Consider the following 20,831-nt stretch of genomic DNA (forward strand, 5'->3'; position numbering starts at 1 on the left):
TAACTACGTACGTACAGAGGACAGGACAGGCTGTCTGTCAGGCAGCGGTTTGCGTCTTTGCCCTCTTGCCGCTTCGCGGGATGAGATGGATATGCGGCATGGACTTACCTAGGTACCCGAGTAGGTTCCTGGTGAACCGTGCAAAGGTCAGTCGCAATCAGTCAGGTGCCTTTCTCGTCATCGAAATCGAACAATGAGATTGCTTGCCAAGAGAAAGTTGAGACAAGATGATACTGATACTCCGTAACAATTAAATTCATAATACCACAAGACGCAAGCAGCTCGCATACGCGCAGGCACCCAAGACGAGTGCGTGGGTAACAGGAATAGGGGGCGCGACTTCGCTCGCGTCTGTTGTTTAAGCAAGCGCAACCGAGATGGTCCAGACGGCGTGGGTCTTGCCATGATTGGTGAGTAGCGAGTACTAATAAGACGCGACGAACCCACCCCCACCCCCCACAGGTTTCCTTATTAGGTGCTCTGTACTCCGTAGTCAAAATGACTTATGTACCTCACAGAAGGACTCGGTGATATTCTCGGCTAGCCCAGCCCACACATGCCTCCAAACTTCCATCCCCTTGGATTGCTTCTTGCATTATCATGCCATCAGACCGTGAATGCCGGCAAAAGCGCGAGCATTTCTTCCAGTTCTTACAGTATATCCATTGATCCCATCATCACCATTTCCGTCTGGCTGAATTATCCACTGGCCGTCGTCTACTCCGTACGCCATGCGTGGACAACTGGCACTTGGCCGCTCTTGACGCGACCGCCATGCACTAGCGAAGCTGTCACAGACTCACAACCTCTCAATCCATTGCCCTTCCCCACTTGTGGGCGACGATAACAGGGTCATGTTTTCCCAGCCTCCTTGTTTTCCCAGCTTTGTCTGCCGTCTGCCCTCGAGTCTTGTGCCCTCGAGTCTTGTGCACTCGAGTCTTGCCTGGAGTGGCGCTGACTTTGCGATAGAATTGGCTCCTTGGTAAAAAGCGGTGTGTGCACTTACATGCACCTCCACCATAAGCTCCGGGATCTGGCTGTTGGGAGACTTGGGACTACGGAGTAGAGACAGAGCAAGTAGTCCGTGACTCTGTACTCCGTCGTCCCGCACGGAGTCTTGACGAGGCAAAGGTTAGCACTTAACTGATAACCTCTCCAGTTGTACCTCTACAACCCAGGACTCGAGACAATCGACACTCCCTTGCGCATAATAATTAACAGTCGAACTGGCTTAGGTCCGTAATATTCACGTTTCCGACCTTTTTCCATCATGTGTGCCCCAAACCAGGTGTCAAGCAAAGTTCCCTAGCTCCCTGCATGAACCCTTGGAAACGGTCGCCTTGCTATTGAGCTAAATCCGTCCAGGTACGGAGCACGGATTAACCAAACTACCTCCCTTCACCGGTATAGTCAACGTTTCAGATATGCCGTACTACCAGCAGCCGCTCCTGCTTGTCAATGATGTATAGATTCGCGTTGCGACCAAAACAATGCAATGAAGTAGTGTAATGAAGGCAATCGATTCAAGGCAAATATCTGAGCATTCCACGACGCCGCCGCTCGTCAACCCAACGCCGATGACCTGCTTCCCGGACCGGCTTTGCGACGTCTGCCGGAAGTGTTGATCAATGAATCATAGTTCTTGTTTTCACCCTCTGCGCCATATTGCTCGTGCCCCCCTACGGTGACCACCTTGATGACATTACCAAAGGCAAAGGCAACTGATCGCAAACCAACCGTAATTTTGGGTCCTAATCCTGAGACGACCAAGTGCCTCGATTCGTCCCCTTGTGAAAAAAGATTTCGACACTCTTCCATGTCTGGCCGACCACAGGGCGAAGACGTCCACACTTCCCACATTGAAAAAGAGTATTGCTGTCTCTTGACTGTTCCATGGCGTCTTCGTAACTCTGGGCTCCCTGGGCTCCCTGGGCTGCCGTGATGTTTAGTGATGCCGGAACATTCTGCCTGTCTTATACCCACCACCCTGCCATCGGAGAGTAATTGCCAAGTTCCGGGGTTTTTGATCCTCTTCTTCAGCACCTGCACAGGCTCCTGGCCGCAATCATCCTCATCGGTGCCCCCTGTGGCTTTGCCGAGATAGATGGTTTCATGGTCATCCGATGGAACGTACGTCTGCACAACACAGTCCCCAGTTTCGGAGGCAGAATAGCTCAGTGTCAGAGTCTTTAAGCCCGCTGACCCCGGCTTTTGTGTGTGATGACTCAGGAAGGAGGATTGTAAGGACTTGGGAACCATCTCCTCCGTTTCAAAGGTTGTTATTGTCCGAGCTTGGTCAGCATCGATAAGATGGACGCGATAGCTCGCCGCAAAAAGAAACATTCCTAGAGTGGATAAAGGCAGAATCTGATGTGATTTCGAGCATCTTGCGCCCAGATCCATGACGCGGCATTCCCACCGATTTTTCTGCTTCTTCGCAATACGTACTTCCCCATCTTTAGATAGAACGACAAGGAATAGCAATGTTTGGGTATCGTCTGCAACAATCCATACAGTCAGCATGTTGGACAACAGGCAGCAGTAACACAGGAATGACAGAAGCAATGTCTTTATTTATCTTACCTGTCTTGACCACACTGTGGGCTAGCAAGACTGGACTTGAACAAATTGAACTAACATTGCTTATTGTCTGCTCGCCAGCAGTTAGTTCCATCAATGTACCATCCTGGCGAACAAGTCCAATGGTGGGCTTCTCAAGGTTCATATTAGGATCGAAAAATAGAGCGGCTGGTCGTTGCGCGGAGCCATCCAGATACACCGGTCTAGACCATTGGCGGTCCTTCATGTTCCAAAACGCCACCCGTGATGATGACTGTAAGGCTAGCCATGTAGATGTATCATCCACAGCCATAGAAAGTATAGGAAACGGACATTGCTCAACATGATTCCCATCAGCAACCACATAGCTGCTTCCAGAGCCACGGACATCCCAAACTCGGATGACTCGGTCGAGACTTACGGACACAATGTGCCCGGATTTTGACTTGGACAGCATCGCCACATCGAGAACATGACCACTACCCAATGAGTTGATGGAGATCAATGGAGATTCGGCCTGATCCTCTCGATCCGCAAGCTCCGCATCTTCGCCCCACAAAAGATAGTTCATGAGCAATCGAATAGCGAAAATGATGGCAACAATAATCAGGATGAATCCCTTCTGTTGGTGGTGTAGGAAGTCATATGCAGCAGGCAGGAGCGTCGGTTCTTTGCTATGAGGTACCCGATCCGAGTTCTTCTTCACAAACACCAGTGGTTCAAAAACTCTGGCCACGTAGCTATAAGAGGTTGGCTTGATGGCTCGAATGACTTCCTTGGCTGTCTCATGGTCCTGGTTGCGGATCCAAGAGGAGTGACTTCTGGCTTGGTGCAAGTCTTTGAAAACAGACGTTTCTGGGTTTCGCATTCCTTGTGCACCATTCAAGTTTTTGGCACACTGCCAAAGGCGATGGAGCAAATGATGGTCGCCAAAGAAGTGCCATTGAGCGATGACGACAAAACCAATCATGATAACAGTGCCCACTATGCGGGTGGATAGAGATAGTTTGCCTTGGAAAAAGCCATCAGACCGGAACGCAGTAGAGCCACTGGCTTTATGCTTGAGCCTGCTTTGACGAAAAGTAGCTTTGCTTAGTGCATCACCGAGTTCCATTCTTCTTACGTCAACACTGAGGACGGATAGGAAAAAAGTCGACAGATAAAAGAAATCAAAGATGATTGCAACCGCGGCGAAGACGCAGAAGGCCGATACGCCGGGAGATACCAAGCGAGACAGTCCCACGAGAATCAAGACATTCTGCATAGAACTGGCCAACGCGGTGTGAGCAGTTTGTCCAAAGGCGTCGCCAATTCTGTTGCAAGTGCTGTCCTCGAGCGGAGTAAGAATAATGGCGTTAATAAGTCTCAGTATGTTCTCCAAGCTCATGGAAAGTACCACCAATGGGTACGCTGCTTGCGGAATCCGAGAAAGATCGAAGTTAAAGATGGCGCATATCGTGAAACTGGACATGATGGAGAAGGCGATTTGCGTGACAATGGTAATGATTAGCCCGAACTTGGACTTGAACGCTCTCAACTTTGACAGACTGGAAAGGAGATAGAACAAGGCCAACCCGTAAGCTAATGTCAGGCTGAGGATGTCTTGAGCTGATATTGGGCGAAACTGAAACTCATATAACTGACTCGTCGCTGACTGTCCATCTGGTGGATAAACGTCGAATTCGTCGGCAACCTTGTGCGGAAGAGATGAAGCTTTCGCTTCCCATTCCTTGCCGACAGGAGAGTCTTTCAAGTAGAAGAGCGTGATGACGATGGCATCTGCAGCTGCCAACCTCCTCTCTTCAAAGCGCTTTCCACTGAACACGACGGAATGGCGGAGGGTGGTGTTGGCGAAGTTTGACAGGTTTTTTTTGTTGTTGATGGTGGATAAGATGTCAGGATCCGCCAACACAATATCGCGACTGTATTGCCAGTATATCAATGGTGAATGGAAGAACCAAGAACGGGTGGTGAGTCCGTTGGATATATGAAGCGCATCTCGTTCAGCCAGAGATAGCGGACCGCCATGCGTACTCTTGATCTGGTTTCGCAGAGCATCTCTTGGGTTGAAGTTTTTGGTTTCGCCCAGGAGCTCATTTTGAAGGTCCAAGGCAGATGAGAGCAAGTTGGCGTTGAGTGCCCCCATGTAGTTGGAATGCACCCATACGGACCTCGTGAAAATATCAGGCTCAACGGCAGCATCATATGCCAAAGGTTGAGCTACTGTCCATACGTGGTGAGGTAGATAAGAAGCGCCGTTGACAAAGTCACGAGTAAATAGGTAGGGGATAGGATAAACAAGAATGGTAGCCACAGATGCTGAGACTAGAACCGCGGTGATGACATGGCAGGCAATATACCGTCCATAGCGAGCGAAGACACGACGAACGCAATGTGAAGACGCCAGAACTGGGGGCTCCGTTGTCCTACAACCAACTGAGGTCAGCAAATATACCATTTCATTTCGTCACTTTGTCGACTGCGCGTATGACTTGCTGCATTATGGCTTTTAAGGGGTGGGAACTGCCTAGTGAAGAGACGTCCATACCCTCTAAATGGATACAGCAAGTACCAAATCATTTTCTCTGCTGTCCAAGTGCCCTGGCCACGTCTAGATTTACCACAAACTGGTTCATACCTTGAGCTACAGTTGGCAGCCCTGTAATGATTCCCAGTTACGACTCATGAGGCGCTAAGATGCTGTGCGGGATGTCTTCGAGCTCAGTATTCCAAGGCAAAACTGTGCAGCTTTTGGGATGAACTGGATGACCGCCCCTTTCTCCGGATACTGTTCTGCGATTTTGAAAACCAGCGAACCTTGTGCCAAGATCGTAGGCCAGCCACCGTAGAGGTAAGTAGCTTTGAGAGCTCGTGGTTAGTGGGTTGGTGTCCTCGCCGAACCGCCTCGAGTCTTGCTTGGACTTAGAACCGCTTCGTACGACGCATCTTGCATCAAAGGCGTGAGGTTAGCTTGTGGGAAGGCGCCAAACAATTCGATTGCAGTGGTGGCAGGATAAAGGTCATTTGCGGTCGCAATCGATCCGATTTGTTGTCTTTGAATAAGCGTACATACCGCATGGTAAGCGTCAATCAAACAACTCCGTACTACCATGTACCTCCTAGCCTACCTCCACAGACCTAAAGCTACAACCTACCAGACTCCACAGCCTTTCATGTTGCTTGCTGCGCATGAGCTGGTTCCGTCAGTGGCGCTCAGTGTTGCTATGCTGTCCAGTGCAAGCCCAATCATTGGCAGCAATAATCGGGTCCGTTCCAAGCCTGAAAGTCCAAACAGACATGGACATCTGGATGTTAGCCGGCCAGTAGCGACAATAAACACACCAGGCACAGAAGGGGCTTTCAGAGTATTCTAGTAAATATAGTTTCAATGCAAGTGCACTGTTTCAGCGTATCCCAAACGGGGCGCTCTTAATCCACCCCTCTGTTCAATCTGTTCAATTGGCTTGTCTCACTTCATCCTGTATTAGTCACCTCGCCGCTTCAAGCCATTGGTAGCGTGAGGAGAAATCTGGTCGCATCGAACATACCTACCTTAGCTAGGTACTTGAATCGAAAGGTTGATTGTCTGTTCTGACTACGACGTTGTCCTTTTATATCGGCGGTTCCACCCTGGTCTCAGCCAGGTTCCACATGCTTGGTCTTTCTGCCCGTCAAGAAGTCCTTTATTGGATATCGGGCCGTGCAATTGCTAGGATATTTACTGGGGACGGAATCGTGAACACCCCTGACCGGTTGCGGGCATTTAAAGAATATCGCAATGCCGAAACTTTTATCGGAATGAGAGTATTCCTGTCCTGAGGAATCATGCCATCAATTAAGGTGAAAAGGAAGGAAGTAAGGAAAGAGAAGGTAGGAAAGAGGAAGGAAGGAAGCACAATAGCCGAAGAAGGGATTCAGCCGCTTCAGTACTCCGTACACTGTGCAGGCCCAGTCAACAGGATCAGTATGGGGTTGCTGGTTGGTCGATTGGTTTGGTTGATGTTGACTCATATCGTAACACTGCACATTCAGCACAGCTTTGCTTATTTCAAGGGGAGGGCATCATGGATGGAATCCGTCAATTGTATAAGGAACGCCGCTTATAAATGTTTTTGAGCTAGTTATTGTAGGCGTTCCGAGGTACAAGTGAGATGAGGTATTGGAAGTTGGGTGGTGGGTCGCATGACCTAGCTTGTTGTTGCCTTGTATTGGAAGAGGGATACCGTTGATAATGAATGCAGACTTTGCAATGGCGACAACGACGCTTCGTGATCTGTTATCCAACTATTATGAGCTCAACAGCTCAGCCATAGAAGAGCTTGATGCCGAACCAAGTCCCCTAGAATTCATGCGATACGTCTCTCGAAATACCCCGTTTGTAATTCGTGGAGGAGCTTCGTCATGGAAAGCCACCCAGAAATGGGACGCTGCATATCTCAAATCTGCCCTTGCAGGCCAAACCGTCAACGTCGCCATCACACCTCACGGGTTCGTATGCCACACTTACACCGTTTCCTCCGACCTTCTCGATTCCTTTCGGAAGCACCTCGTCGCCCTACACTTGATTCATGTTGGTGTCAGATCGATCAAGATGTTTTTTATTTATTTATTTATTATTTATTTATTTTTTGTTGATTGACATGGTCACTTCCTAGAAACGCTGATGCGCCAACCTTCTCGCCCAAGCATGGCATTACCGTCTTATCTAAACCGCATGAAGAGCCTCAGATGTTTGACCGATTCCTCGGATATGTCATACGACAAGAGATAGAGGCCGACTTTCCAGAAAATTCCGAAGTGCGATATGCACAGACTCGTCAGTCTACTCTTCAGCATTTTACGTTTTCTCCAAGATGCCTTGTCGCTCAGTCATTTCTCCAAAATTCCTTGACTGATGACGAGACGTGGCAGAAAATGACAATCTTAGAGACGAGTATGCTTGTCTGTTTCCCGATGCCCAAAGAGACATACCTTTTGCCCGTATCGCTCTGCGGAAAGGTCCCGATGCTGTGAATTTGTGGATCGGGAACTCAAAGTCAGTGACCGCAGTCCATAAAGATAACTTTGAAAACATCTTTGTTCAAGTTGTCGGCCGGAAACATTTCGTGTTGCTTCCTCCAGTGTCCCAACCTTGCATGAACGAGGTTTTACTCCCGCCAGCTACATACAAACGGGATGGAGTTGAGCTGTCTATCCGGCTCGATGATGATGCTGATCTAGTCCCCATCGCTACGTGGGACCCTGAAGATCCCCAAGTCAACGCCACGCCTTTATCTCAGTACGCGCAACCAATGAAGGTTACTTTGAATCCTGGTGATATGCTATATCTACCAGCCATGTGGTGAGTGGACACAAGGCCCAAGTCTATATTACACTAGGACTACTAGCCTTACCATAACCGAACACCAGGTATCACAAAGTGAGTCAATCCGATGTTCCAAATGGCGAAGGATTTGTGGCTGCCATTAATTACTGGTTAGTCTCACACAAAGAATCATCTGTGCTTTGCAGAGTGCGTCTAACCTCAAGGGTCAGGTATGACATGGACTTTAGTGGCCCGTTATATTCCCTGGCTTCTCTCGTCCGCGCTCTGTCCAATGGTAGCACTCGCAATTGAAGAATCAAGATCTTGATATATATCAGAAAAACTCCCCTTTTTTTTTAACTCGCTGTCTATGCAGAAGTGAAACCCAGCCATGGTGGTGGCAACTTCACCTCTTCTTTTTCTGTGCACTCCTCTTTTGAGCTCTCAACTCCTTCTTCATTCTTGGATCCACCATGCGGTAACGCCCTTTGACACCCTTAGGTCTGCCTTGCACTCCTCTATTCAATCCACGTGCCACCACGAGCTTTGCGGGTTGTGAAGGCTTCTTTCGAGCAGCATTGCTTAAAAGCCTCGCTATGCTAGTAGCCTTTTCTTTCTCGGTCATGCCTTCGTCATTTGCGAGCATGTCTGACTTCTTCTTTAGTTTTTCCAGCTTCTGGGCGGCCTTGAGCTTCTTCCGTGCCTTGGCTTCTCGAACCTTCTTGATAGGTCGAGCGTTGAACGCCCTAAGCTTCTCTTTTATTGCATTTGCCGCAGCCTTGGTGATAGGTTTATGAGGCTTATCATGTTTGGTTTCATCGTCAATGAACCACTCTGGTAAACCATCTTTGTCGCGGAAAGCATGCCGGTTGAAACCATCGTCAACCATGTCATGACTGGTCTTCTGGCCCGTGGCGAGTTGATGGGCAAGGGTCATTGCTTCGGCGGTAATGATGTCGATATCTGAATGAACAAGTCAATACTTAATCCGTTTGCGGATGCAAAGTAGCTGTGCATTATTATACTCACCGAGTTTGCCGTCTGGAAGCCGCTTCTCTTCTTCCCAATCATCTTCATCGGCATGCCTGACGATCTCAAAGTCATCTTTGGAACCGGTTTTCTCGTTTTCACCCAAATTCACTAGCTTCTGATCACCCCCTTCCCTCCTCTTCTTCTCGTTGCTGTTATTGGGCTCGTTCCGTGACTTTTTCGAAGACTCTGCGTCGTTGACAGTATCTTTGACTTCCCCGGTGGGGTTCATCTCAATGCTTTCATAATCCACGGAGTTCCCAGTGATAGCCTGGAAGATATCTTGGCTGAAGAAGGCGGCTGCCCTTTTAGATAAACCGTTGGTCGGAGGAGCGCTGTCATCAAGATCGGTCAAAAGACTCTTCGTAGGATGTTCGCCGTCTTCATCAGAGGAGTCCTCCTCTTCCAGACCACTTGAATCAGATTGCTCAGCTTTTTCATCAGCAGAGAGACCCTCCCATTCGTCATCATCATGCTCTTCTTTGGCTTTCTTAGCTCGGTACTTCGCATCCGCCTCAGCCTTCCGCTCACGGTAGTCTGCGTACATTGAGTCAAGCTCCCGTTCCAAACGATCCTCTTCTTCGTCGCTTTGTCCATCATCAATATTCAAGTCTTCTGCACGATTTTCATGGATGATGGGAGCTTGGTTCGGTACTGCTACCATTTTGCCTCTAGAAAGCCGCTGCAGAGCATCCGGCTTGGCCACGGCTTTCATCGAGAACATGGCCCCTTCCCCAATCGGTCCGGATTCCTCCATACCAATGTCCATTGGCGCAACCATATTTAACTGCATGCGAATGACCTCGCGTTGTTTTTTTTCGTTTTCCCTCCGTTTTTCCCTTTTCCTCTTCGCCGCTTCCTTGTTTTTCATGTTTTGCAACTCTTCCTGTATTCGAAGCTCTTCGTCCATGGGCTCAACTTCCGCCACTTCTTCACTGACTATTGCCTTATCCTTTTTGGTCGTGAACCCGAATATTTCCCTAACCTTGAGTCGCCACTTCAGAAGGAGCTTAAAGTCTTTGCGGCCCAAAACTTTGAGATCGCGACAGCAGCTTCGAATTTCGTCGGTAGTTTCGGGAAGTTTGTCTAATGCAGCCAAAGCCATGTCGCCATTTATTGGCTGCTCGAAAGTGAGTTTGTTGCTGGAACCGAGAATTGCAATAGGGTCCATTGACTGGATGAATTCGCTTGCTAGCACCTCTTTATACTGTAAATAGTCACCTTCATCATAACCATCTCGCTTTCGTTTCTTGACCTCAGGGTTGTACACTTTTGCTTCATTATTCTGCGATGCACCAGTAATTTCGGCAAAGACGTAGCGTGGGTCAAGAAATCGAGGATCGAGGCGTTTAGGTGCTTTGAAACCTCTGCATACGACAAAGATCTCTGCAGACACATTCCGAGACGACGGCGGCTTTGTGGCCTCCACTTTTGAGAAAAGCTGGTTCAATACCCACAGCAACGGGTTATAGTCCTTTGAACGAAAAACTTTGGTCACAAATGTGCCCCCTTCGATAAGAAATTCGGTCGCCAGTTTCATTGATTGCAGCGCGAGCTCAGCCTGGTTGAAAGAGTCCTGAGCCCAGGCCGTACCGACATTCGGTGCACCGTCGTGTAAGACCGTATCGGCTTTCCATGTTTTCAAATGCTGTCTAATTGTAGCGCGGCACTTCTCGGTGGTGATGTCGCTCTGGAAGGTGATGACCCTGGGGATTGGTTTAATTGGCGCCAGATCGACGCCTACGATTAGACTATTCACAGGCATCACTTCGGCAGCGACTTGGCACCACGACTGAAGAAACGGTCAGCCATTTGCAGTGGAAGCGTGGATGAAGACTTACACCCGGAGCAGCGCAAAGATCCAACAGGACCTTGCTTTTCTCCAAAAATCCATATTTCTTGTTCAGCTGAATCAGCTTGAAGGCAGCTCTTGCACGATAGCCTTTCTCCTTGGCGAGCTTATACCACTTGTCAAGACGACCCTTGCCATGCTTCTTTTGAATAGCCATGCCGATTGGAAAAGAGCAGTTAGACAAATGTTTTTCGAGGACAGCCCCGCGCCGCAACTTGGGCAACCTTAGTTCCAAAAATCCGGGAAAAAAAAAAAAAAAGTTGATGGGAAGGCCGATCACGTGCCGATAAGGCCGGACGACCACCCGCCATCATCAATGCCCCACTGATCGATGAGCTTCAACCTCTAAGCCAGTGCCTCCGTGACATATGATGCAATGTAAAAGTTGCATCTTTTTAACTGCCAACGCCTGGGTTATCTTTTATGCCTCCACTCTTTACAAGGGCCCGGTGAAGGCGGATTCGCGTGAGAACTAATCAAACTTTTTTTCACAGTTCTGTTGCGATGAGCGGTCGGACCATTGCTGCCGGCTTTCGGCGGGCGACGCGACGCGATTCTGTCCATGCCGTTCGACAACTGCATAAAATACCAACCGGAGGCTTATTACGAGCAGATACATCGATTAGCGCAGCTAGAAAACGTGCGTGGATCGACGGAAACTATTTTCACAACGCTGTATCTGTTCGAAATGCCTCATTCGCCAGGTTTTTACCAAAGCTGGTCGTCAAGTTTGCTAGAATCCCAGCCATGTTCGGAGGCTTGGCTGTTGCAGCCTTCGCATGGGTTCAGTATCAAGCGACTCGTAAGTTGAAACTGAATCAGCCATGCTCGAGGCAGGAACTGACTCTGTTTGCAGAGGCTGGTAACTATGCGATTGAGCTTTTCAGCACCACCAGAGATGCTGTCACCTCTACGGCAACAAGTCTGTTTGACACTGCCAAAGACGTGGCTGCCCAGACTCGGCAAGGCTGGGATAGTACCACAGAGAAGGTGGAGACTCCCGAGTGGTTGAAGAAGATTTTACGAATACATGAAGAAGTTGGTACTGGGGGTCCTGGCGGTCCTGGTGGCGATGAGAACCCGAAACATAGTAGAGCTGGCGGAGCTGTGGCCGTAGGTGCCTCTGCTGCCGCATATGCCTACGGCAACTCGGACGAAAAGGACCCAAGGGACGAGGAGGAGGTGGTAAGGGATGACCAGATGATGATTCTGACTCGGAAAATGATCGAAATACGAAGCATACTCCAGAAAGTCGGGCAATCGAGCTCGCTGACATTGCCGTCCATCGTGGTTATCGGCTCTCAGTCATCCGGAAAGAGCTCAGTCTTAGAATCTATCGTGGGACATGAATTCCTTCCAAAGGGCTCAAACATGGTCACCCGGAGACCGATCGAGCTCACACTTGTCAATGTGCCCGGCTCCGAGGAAGAGTACGGAGAGTTTCCAGACTTGGGATTAAGACGTATCTCGGATTTTTCATCCATTCAGAGAACTCTGACGGAACTCAACATGGCTGTTTCCGACACAGAATGCGTTTCCGACGATCCTATTCACCTGACCATATATTCCCCAAATGTCCCGGATTTGTCCCTCATCGACTTGCCAGGTTACATACAAGTTATCGGTCAAAATCAACCTTCACAGCTGAAGCAGAAGATCTCAGAATTATGCGACAAGTATATTCAGCCTCCCAACGTCATCCTCGCCATATCAGCAGCTGACGTGGATCTTGCAAACTCGGCTGCTTTGCGGGCGTCTCGTAGAGTTGATCCAAGGGGTGAACGAACCATCGGGGTCATAACCAAAATGGATCTGGTCGACCCGAGCCGAGGGGCTGCAATTCTCAATGACAAGCAATATCCTCTAAGATTAGGATATGTTGGGGTGGTGTCCAAAGCGCCGCCCACGCAAAGCTTATTCAAGTTGGGTCCAACCAACCTGATGTCGGCGATCGCTAAGCATGAAAACAGCTTTTTCGCTTCACATCCCCAAGAGTTTGGCCCAAAAGCAGGTGTCAGTGTGGGTACGACTAGATTGCGTAAGAAGCTCATGCATGTGCTCGAGCAAACCATGTCATCCAGTCTACAGAGCACGACTGATGCCATAAGGCAAGAGCTCGAAGAAGCTACGTACGAGTTCAAAGTGCAATATAATGACCGACCGCTTTCCGCGGAGTCGTACCTAGCGGAAAGCTTGGATGCTTTCAAACATTCGTTCAAACAGTTTACCGATGAGTTTGGCCGGCTGCAAATGCGACAACTACTTAAGGCCGAGCTGGATCAAAAAGTCCTGGATCTTCTTGCCGCCAGGTACTGGAACAAGCCCATAACAGATCTGGCCGTCTCTCCGATAGAGCCCGACAACATCGCTGATCTTCCAAAGGCCGATCCTGACTCGTTATACTGGCACCGCCAGTTGGATGCTTCATCTTCAGCACTTACAAAACTTGGAGTCGGGCGTCTCGCCACCACGGTCGTCGCTTCTGCTTTGCAAAGCCACGTTGATCAATTGCTCAACAAGTCTAACTTTGCAACGCACCCTTTCGCTCGCCAAACGATTTTAGACGCGGCATCAAGCATTCTTGGCGAGAGATTCTACAGTACCAGCGATCAGGTTGAAAACTGCATCAAACCCTTTAAGTTTGAGATTGATATTGAGGAGCGCGAATGGACCCAGGGTCGGCAGCATATTGCAGATGTCCTCAAAAAGGAATTGCATGACTGCGAATCAGCACTTAGTAGTCTGGAACCGTCGTTCGGTGGGCATCGGAAGATGAAAGAAGTCATGAGCTTCATTGATAAGGCACGGAAAGGCGATGTTGTAATCGAAGGAGATGGCCATAGCGGTGCTGGTGGCTTCAGCGCTGCTCTCCTCGTCAAAGGTTAGTGCTCCTTAATTTCATAAGAAGCATTGCATTATACGGCTGAATTACCCATCTGACTGGCAAGCAGGGCGAGAGGCGTTATTCCTTCGCGATCGCGAAGACATAATTAAGATGCGGCTCATGGCAATCAAATCCAAACAATGCGCATCTGTTAAAAACAAGTACTACTGCCCCGAGATTTTCCTTGATGCTGCCGCATCGAAGCTTGCCTCTACAGCAGTACTTTTTCTCAACGTAGAACTACTGTCTGAATTCTACTACAATTTTCCAAGGGAGCTAGACCTCCGTCTTGGCCGACACCTGACAGAATCTGAAGTGGAGAGATTTGCTAAAGAAGACCCAAAAATCCGGCGTCATCTCGAGGTTATTCGAAGAAAAGAGCTACTCGAGCTTGTACTTGAGAAGATGGACAGCTTGAGACAGCTTGAAGGCAAAGAGCGTGAACGATTGGTTGGGGGCCGAAGACGCGATGGGGAGAAGCAGCGTGCTAGATAAAGAGAGATTTGTACACCTTTCTTTTGTTAATCCGAGTGAATGTCAAAGGATTCCAGGAAGTGGCACGATGACACACAGTTTCTAGGAGTTCGGGATAGTATTGTTTAGGAGACGCTGATGTGAGTGCGACACTGACTGGGCCATTTCTTTGGTGCCTGTTCGGCCAGTCTTGCATCCCCGTTTTCATGGGGTTTGATTTCCCTTTTCTATTATTCAGCGGGAGACTCTCATATCCATCTACTTTACAACAAATGCTTTCGAAGCCTGATAACTCATAGCCAGTAGGCGCTCTCAGTGAAGGATACCCTGATAACAACCACAATACGTGCTTCACGAGCTTCATTACGCGACATGCCAGTTGAACAGGGCAAGGCGAGGTACTGTTGCGAGGTTTTGAAATATATGAGATAAAACATGCTTTACCCCCAAACTGCATGATTGCGACCAGTAATTCGTGTTTCGAAAAACTGAGAACAAAGGAAATATACATCCAGGAAGCTCGGACGACTCATCAAGAGCCCCCTTCAGAGGTAATCTGTAATGTCACCTCCCAACGTATACTGCCGCCAACGCCATAACCCTCTCCGAGTCTGTTTTGAATCAAGGATGAAACCCGGCTACGTAATCTACCTATCGTAACCTCGTCGTATCCCCTTGGTACTCTGACTTTCAGGTTGGCCATACATAAGCCGTAATGAACCTGCCAAAACTGAGACTCGTCCACGCGGACGATGGTAGAGTCTGATTCGATTTCTCGTAGAACTGAGGAAACCCCTGAATTTCCGTTGGTTCCGCCGTAGGATAGGAGCAACATCAGGCCTTGTGCAATGACCACGCGTATGCCGACACCGAACATGGCTACCGCAATGGCAGCACAGATCAGTCTGTCCAGCCATGTATATAGAGAAATGGAGAAAAGGGGCAGCGCTGCAATGAAAGCAGAGAAGAGCAGTGTGAGGAAATGGAATGGATTGGAGAGAATACTAGGCAGTGCGGCCAAGTACGAGACTCTCATGACCTTGGCAATGCGGGAATGATTTCTCAAACCATAAGCGGAAGTGAGGGTGCTGAGAATGGCAACAGCGGCTACGAGGTCGATCGAACCAGCAGATACATGGTCATGGCCATGTTCATGGTGGGCCTCGTGATTGCCTAGAGTTTCCAGGAAGTGTTTGAGGTTGTGTGACACGAGATCAAACCCTCCAAAGAGCAGGAAGATGGACATGGCAAATCCAGCAAGGACTTCAGCTCTCTCAAGCCCAAAAGGATGGCGGATGCTGCTACGCTTCCACACCTCGAAATTACCCAGCACCTCCACAGCAACGCATACAGCAGCACTGCCTGCGTCGAAGAAAACCAGATGAGACAAGGCCATTGCGGAGAGTGATCCTTCTGACTTGAAGAATATGAAGATGGCGACTGCCAGGTGGCACAAACTCCAGTAAAGCCTCTTCCTCTGGTCCTTGTTCATGCTTTTCCATGCTTCAGAAATTGTTGGTATAGGTAGCGAAGCCGGCAGAACGGGAGGCGGTCGCTGCGGAGGTTCTTGGAAAATCTGGTGCTGAGCAGAGATGCTACTATGCTTGTACCTGTGTCCGCGACGCTGTCCAATGTTCTGCAACGTGCCGAGTTAGCATGTGCCTCGACGTCCAAGACCGTTACAGTGAGGATGCTTCACCTACGGATGTGACTGGCGATGTAGAAATCACCTGGGTTTGAAAATTAAAGGGATTGTTGGGAGCCTTTGCATTCGCATTATCTGCGGCTTGATTTTCTGAGGCCATGGCGTATGACGGCGAGAGAAATCGCGGCTCAAGGTGGCCAGACGACTGATCCTGGGTTGCTGCGCTATTCGGTTCCGTATCATCAATCACGAGGGTTGGCGGCGGTTGGATTCCGGAATTCAATGGTTGATTTGATTGACCGTTCTGAAATGACTCCATAGGCCTCGGTGATAAAGAAGTCGTGTGGCGTGATTTTGCGCTTTGCACTTAATTGTGTCTGGTAACATCAGCGATCCCAGGCCATGTTTTGAGGCGGAGGTGTTTTGCGGTCGTCTCGTGATTGCGTGGTATGAAATGGGAGCCGGAGCTGGAGAGGCTGAATAAACTCTTTTATGGAGTTTCCTGGGCGACGGTGGTGCTGTAAAAGCATATGACATAGGTGGTGGTTTCTAAATCAAGTGTGGGATGAGCCAACTCTTCCTCGACATTTCTGTGGTGGGCACCGTCAAGGAGATATTATCCGTGAGCCCCTGACCTTTTGGCCTCCAATGGGACGTAGCCAAACGCATGGACTTTTTATTGGCGTAAAACCTTTGGGCAGCTATACAACCGGGGGGGGAATCAAATTTACCTACATGTATTCAAAATTATGTATTTACTTTATGTATGACTGTTAAAAATAGTCAAATCCGCTCAGTTTTTATATACAGCAATAATATAATACGGGAAAGGATATTTTTGCGTCGAATTTAAATGAAGATATGTCACAGCTATCTTATGCAGGCAGGCTATGGCCGCCACACGACCCTGCCAATCAAAGGCAGCTAGCTGGCTGGCATATTGTTCTGCCCAGTCATGGCAGCTAAGCCAGCACACCGCCTCCCACCGATTCGTAGCACACCTGTAGTTTGCCCTGCAGAGCAGACCCTTCCTCTTTCCTCAGCTTAGAATCTTCGTTCGTAGTGCCAATCTACCAGCTCCCATACTCGTGTCCCCTGGCCGTAACACCTGGCAGAGCCAAGGGTTACCTTTGGCCTCCTCCGAAAGATGACAAGTCCAATTACCTTGCCGCTCCGAATGATGACCAGTCAGGCGGCGGTGTTTCTGATCAGTCAATATTTCAAATTGCCTTACCGCTCCGAGTGATGCAAATATCTACCAGTCTCTTATAGGAAACCCAGACAGCTACTCGGCTGGATATATGAGCATGCTTTTGTTGCTGGACTATCTGGCAGAAGTCTACACACGACCACATCCCGATGTCGACCTTACCGAGTTCAAGGGCCTGAGACGGGAGATCACCGACACTTGGCTTATGCAGGAGGCTGGACGAGGTCCTCCAACAATGGGATAAAGTCGATAAGCGCGTTAACCAAGTTAGACATGGTCATCATCTTCGTCATCGGCGGGCCAGGTGTTGGCAGGGGAACCCAGTGTGCCCTGGCTGCAGAGGAGCTTGCTCTCAAACATATCTCAGTCGGAGACTTACTGCGGGCCGAGCAGGCCTCTCCCCATTCCATATGAAATTACGACTGACCGGAAAAGCGAAGGCTGCCGCGCTTGGCGAAGGCAGAGCCGACTGCTTGAACCACCTGCAGGCTCGTGTCCGGGTGGACATGGAAGTCGGCGAGCGTAGCCACGAGTGCTGCATATATACTCCGTATCTCTGTATTCGTTAAAGCTCCGCCTCGTCCGGTTCGAGGAATGCCCGGACCGCCGCCCCCCTGGAAGTTCCTTTCGACTCGTTGCGACCGCCTCTGCCGGAAGGCTTCCTCGAGACGCCAGAAATCTGAGATGATGCTTTGCTGCGGCTCTTCCGCGCCAAGTCCCATCTCTGTTTCCTCCGGAAATCCCACCAAGCACTCCACGACGGTTGCACCAAGCCCGTAAATGTCGATCTTTGTCGTCTGCTCGCGGCATGCGTGGACCTCAGGCGCTGCATAGGCCGGAGTTCCCATCATCGTCGCTGAAGCATCGACCGCCTTAGCAATACCGAAGTCTGTAAAGTGGTGTCAGTGTTTAACCAGCCAGTATAGATGTTACTAAGGGCTGTGGTGCCTGCTACCTGTAAGAAAGAAGTCGTCGCCCCTGTAGAGGATGTTTGCAAGCTTGACATCACGGTGGCCCATGGGAAATATCTGCCAGAGTGCGAGGCTGATCTACTTACGGTTAACTTCATTAGAAGGGTCCTGGATGTCGAGAAACCAGACCTGGTGGTTCTCACTGGAGATCAGTTGCACCACGACATCCCCGACAGCAAATCTAGCATCTTCAAGGTTGTTGCTTCACTGCATATGGCGCTGGCAACAGGCGTGGACGTCATCCGCTCTTCCAGACAGAGTTCTTCCGAAAGAACTCAGCAATAGACCCGTATGATTCGGAGCATATGATTAGACAAATTATGAATACTTCAACAGAATTCCCTCAACGACTCGAATGTTTTCCCGCCAAAATTCCTCTGCTTCTTGGACGGGGAGATCATTCGGCCGCCACTCTGGCCGAAGGAACAAACCAAACCTAAACCACTCCAAGAACACCAGCGTTGACTCATCCTCGTTCCACACCTTCCATTCCGGAATGGCACCCCAGAACGCCTCCCGGAGTTCATCAGCGCGGTCGTACTCTCGGCCGTAGCCATTCTCAGCAGGCTGGCGAAAATGCATCTCGATGATTCGATGAAGTGCCATAAACGGTGCGCTAGCCACGAATTCCCAGTCGATGATGGCCTTAATATCGCTATGTTCGCTGCTCGATACGATGATATTGTGTGGTCCCATGTCGGCGTGCATGGCGACGATGGGCATGCGTTCGACGATAGCCGGAATGTTGTGTAGTGAACCATCAACAAAGTTCCTGACTCGGTCGAGAAACCTCTCCTTATAATCGTCTATACCTTGCTGCTTCTCGAGCCTGACGAGTGCGGATCTGACATGGGCTTTGAGATAGTCTCGCACCGACGAGAAGGGCCCCCCGAGACTGTGGTGTCGATCTGGCCCGACGCTGAGAAGAACCTTGCCATCAACGTGGGTGGTCGCAACAAGCTCGCCGATAAGACGAGGCGTCGGGAGCGGAAGTCCCCAACAAGCTTGAAATGCCAAAGCTATCCTCCTGAGATAGATGAGCTTCTCGTCGTGGGGCATTAGAGGATACACCGTCCAAGCGACATCGCCAGGTATTAACTGCGTAATCTGCCGTCCCATGCCCGTGGTGCTTTGTCGCTCCTTTTCTCCCGGTATCGAAAAGACCGGGGGAACCGGCAAGAGCTGGGGGTCAACCGTACGAGAAATCAACGTCATCAGCGCGTCCATGGATGCCACGTTGCCGTGATGGCGCAGCTGAACCACGTAGGCAACACCCGGGCACTCATGGACCGTGACTTTGTACGAGATGCTCAGCGCACCGTCGATAAAGCGGGTCGACTATGCGAGATGCTGACCCGTGGCTTGTAAGATTGCATCCGACATCTCCGCGTCCGTAATCTCGATGAGGCGCGGCGGTGAGATTCTCTTGGATTGCCGGTCGATCTCGATGCGGTACCGGTTGACAGGTGCGGCCGGACCATCCATATTCTCCAGGGCTACCCACCAAGAGAAGGTGGTTGACGTCGCCTCGACCAGCGAATACGCGGCAGATTTACCCTCCGAGGAACCAATGGCGCCCGAGAAGACGAAAGCCAGGAGTGCCGACACAGCTTCATCATGCGTCATAAGTTCGTCGGGCATAATGAGAAAGGACTACTTGGCTTGGCAGGTTGGTCACATTTGTTGTATGCATTCTGATGAAAAAAAGGAAAAAAATCCATGTGGACTGAATGAAGGGGAGAGTGTCAGGAAGCTTGCAGAGAAAACGCTATATTGAACAAGGTTAACCGTATTGACTGGTCAATACTTGTTGGTTGTTGCACCAGCTATTTATAATGGGCACGGGGGTAGCCCTAAGTGGCCACCGCTCCCTCGGTTATGTATGCCACATCCTAGCCGAATATTTCCAACAATTACATGGATTCCACTGATATCCCCGGCGATATACCTCCCTAGGATGTGCTTTATCGAGCATATCCTGTTATATAGCTAATTCCAATAGAAAATAAGATAGCAAATAGAATGACAGAAATTAATATACTGTAGTAAGGAGTGTCGGAATCGCTGTCGCAAGGTGCCCAATTGGGCACATTGCGACGGATGTGCCGCGCACCGCTGCGCACGATGTGGTGGCCACTTTTGCCCCTTTGCCCCTTTGCCCCTGTGCCCGGTAGGGCACGCGGGCAGCCCGGCCCGCGCCGATGCACATGACTACGGCATACGCACAAAAGAGGCCACATCGTGTAATTCCTTCCTTTTTCCTCCTTTAATAGATAGTCATTAGCAAAGTAATAGAATACCTTTACTTAGTAATCACCCGATACATCATACCACGCGCGCGACCCTACGTACAACTAAGTATACTGAGTTCCTATCAACACTGATCAGTAGTAGTAATATCACCACTTATAGGATAATTATATCCCGCAAAGATAGTGCATTATAGATTAGCAAGATCACTCGAAGAGACGATTTCTATTGCACATCGTACTAATTAGGAAGGCAGACAACCTATTCTATTAAACGGTCACCCTACTAATTAATAGGAAGAACAATTTAGACCTCTTCTACCTTCGTTTATTATAAGGAAAAGAAAATAACGCTAAATATCACGATCTTTAACGATACCTTTAGCGTATAGGAAGAACGATTTATAATCTCTTCCCTATTTACCTCTTTCTTTCCTTTTACCCCTACGGTAAAAAGCCCCTTTATAATAAAAACCCTCTCTTAATATTATTAAGCAAAGCTGTGCCGAAGGTGCAGCGTGCGCTACGTAAGTGCGTAAAGCGTGCCTTCCAGCTTTACTTCTTTAATAAGAGGCCAGGGGTGCTAAGGCACTATAATTACTAGCCACATATCATTCAAGCCAGCCATCTAATTAGTCTAGAGGGCATTAAAA

General features: G+C 49.4%; 6 protein-coding genes across 6 annotated transcripts; 2 read left to right on the top strand and 4 right to left on the bottom strand.

Moving 5' to 3' along the window:
* Positions 1 to 1,563: 1,563 nt before the first annotated feature.
* UV8b_03195 (uncharacterized protein) lies at positions 1,564 to 5,139 on the bottom strand (the record flags this gene model as incomplete). The annotated part of the gene is made up of 3 exons (XM_043140693.1): positions 1,564 to 2,498; positions 2,584 to 4,985; positions 5,108 to 5,139. 3 exons carry the CDS (start codon positions 5,137 to 5,139, stop codon positions 1,564 to 1,566), a joined length of 3,369 nt encoding a protein of 1,122 aa, XP_042996627.1.
* Positions 5,140 to 6,790: 1,651 nt separating this feature from the next.
* On the top strand, positions 6,791 to 8,176 carry UV8b_03196 (uncharacterized protein; the record flags this gene model as incomplete). The annotated part of the gene is made up of 5 exons (XM_043140694.1): positions 6,791 to 7,047; positions 7,215 to 7,375; positions 7,471 to 7,900; positions 7,969 to 8,034; positions 8,095 to 8,176. 5 exons carry the CDS (start codon positions 6,791 to 6,793, stop codon positions 8,174 to 8,176), a joined length of 996 nt encoding a protein of 331 aa, XP_042996628.1.
* A 94-nt stretch (positions 8,177 to 8,270) lies between these two features.
* Positions 8,271 to 10,902, bottom strand: UV8b_03197 (uncharacterized protein; the record flags this gene model as incomplete). Its single annotated transcript, XM_043140695.1, has 3 exons — positions 8,271 to 8,827; positions 8,894 to 10,685; positions 10,735 to 10,902. 3 exons carry the CDS (start codon positions 10,900 to 10,902, stop codon positions 8,271 to 8,273), a joined length of 2,517 nt encoding a protein of 838 aa, XP_042996629.1.
* A 347-nt stretch (positions 10,903 to 11,249) lies between these two features.
* UV8b_03198 (uncharacterized protein) lies at positions 11,250 to 14,124 on the top strand (the record flags this gene model as incomplete). The annotated part of the gene is made up of 3 exons (XM_043140696.1): positions 11,250 to 11,547; positions 11,602 to 13,626; positions 13,697 to 14,124. 3 exons carry the CDS (start codon positions 11,250 to 11,252, stop codon positions 14,122 to 14,124), a joined length of 2,751 nt encoding a protein of 916 aa, XP_042996630.1.
* Positions 14,125 to 14,635: 511 nt separating this feature from the next.
* Positions 14,636 to 15,908, bottom strand: UV8b_03199 (uncharacterized protein; the record flags this gene model as incomplete). Its single annotated transcript, XM_043140697.1, has 2 exons — positions 14,636 to 15,739; positions 15,807 to 15,908. The coding sequence occupies 2 exons, from the start codon at positions 15,906 to 15,908 to the stop codon at positions 14,636 to 14,638; spliced, it is 1,206 nt and encodes a 401-aa protein (XP_042996631.1).
* A 1,466-nt stretch (positions 15,909 to 17,374) lies between these two features.
* On the bottom strand, positions 17,375 to 19,570 carry UV8b_03200 (uncharacterized protein; the record flags this gene model as incomplete). Its single annotated transcript, XM_043140698.1, has 4 exons — positions 17,375 to 17,847; positions 18,016 to 18,110; positions 18,258 to 19,224; positions 19,285 to 19,570. The coding sequence occupies 4 exons, from the start codon at positions 19,568 to 19,570 to the stop codon at positions 17,375 to 17,377; spliced, it is 1,821 nt and encodes a 606-aa protein (XP_042996632.1).
* Between the last annotated feature and the right edge of the window lie 1,261 nt (positions 19,571 to 20,831).

The sequence above is a fragment of the Ustilaginoidea virens genome, chromosome 2, assembly GCF_000687475.1.
Source record: "Ustilaginoidea virens chromosome 2, complete sequence".
Taxonomy (NCBI): Eukaryota; Fungi; Ascomycota; class Sordariomycetes; order Hypocreales; family Clavicipitaceae; genus Ustilaginoidea; species Ustilaginoidea virens.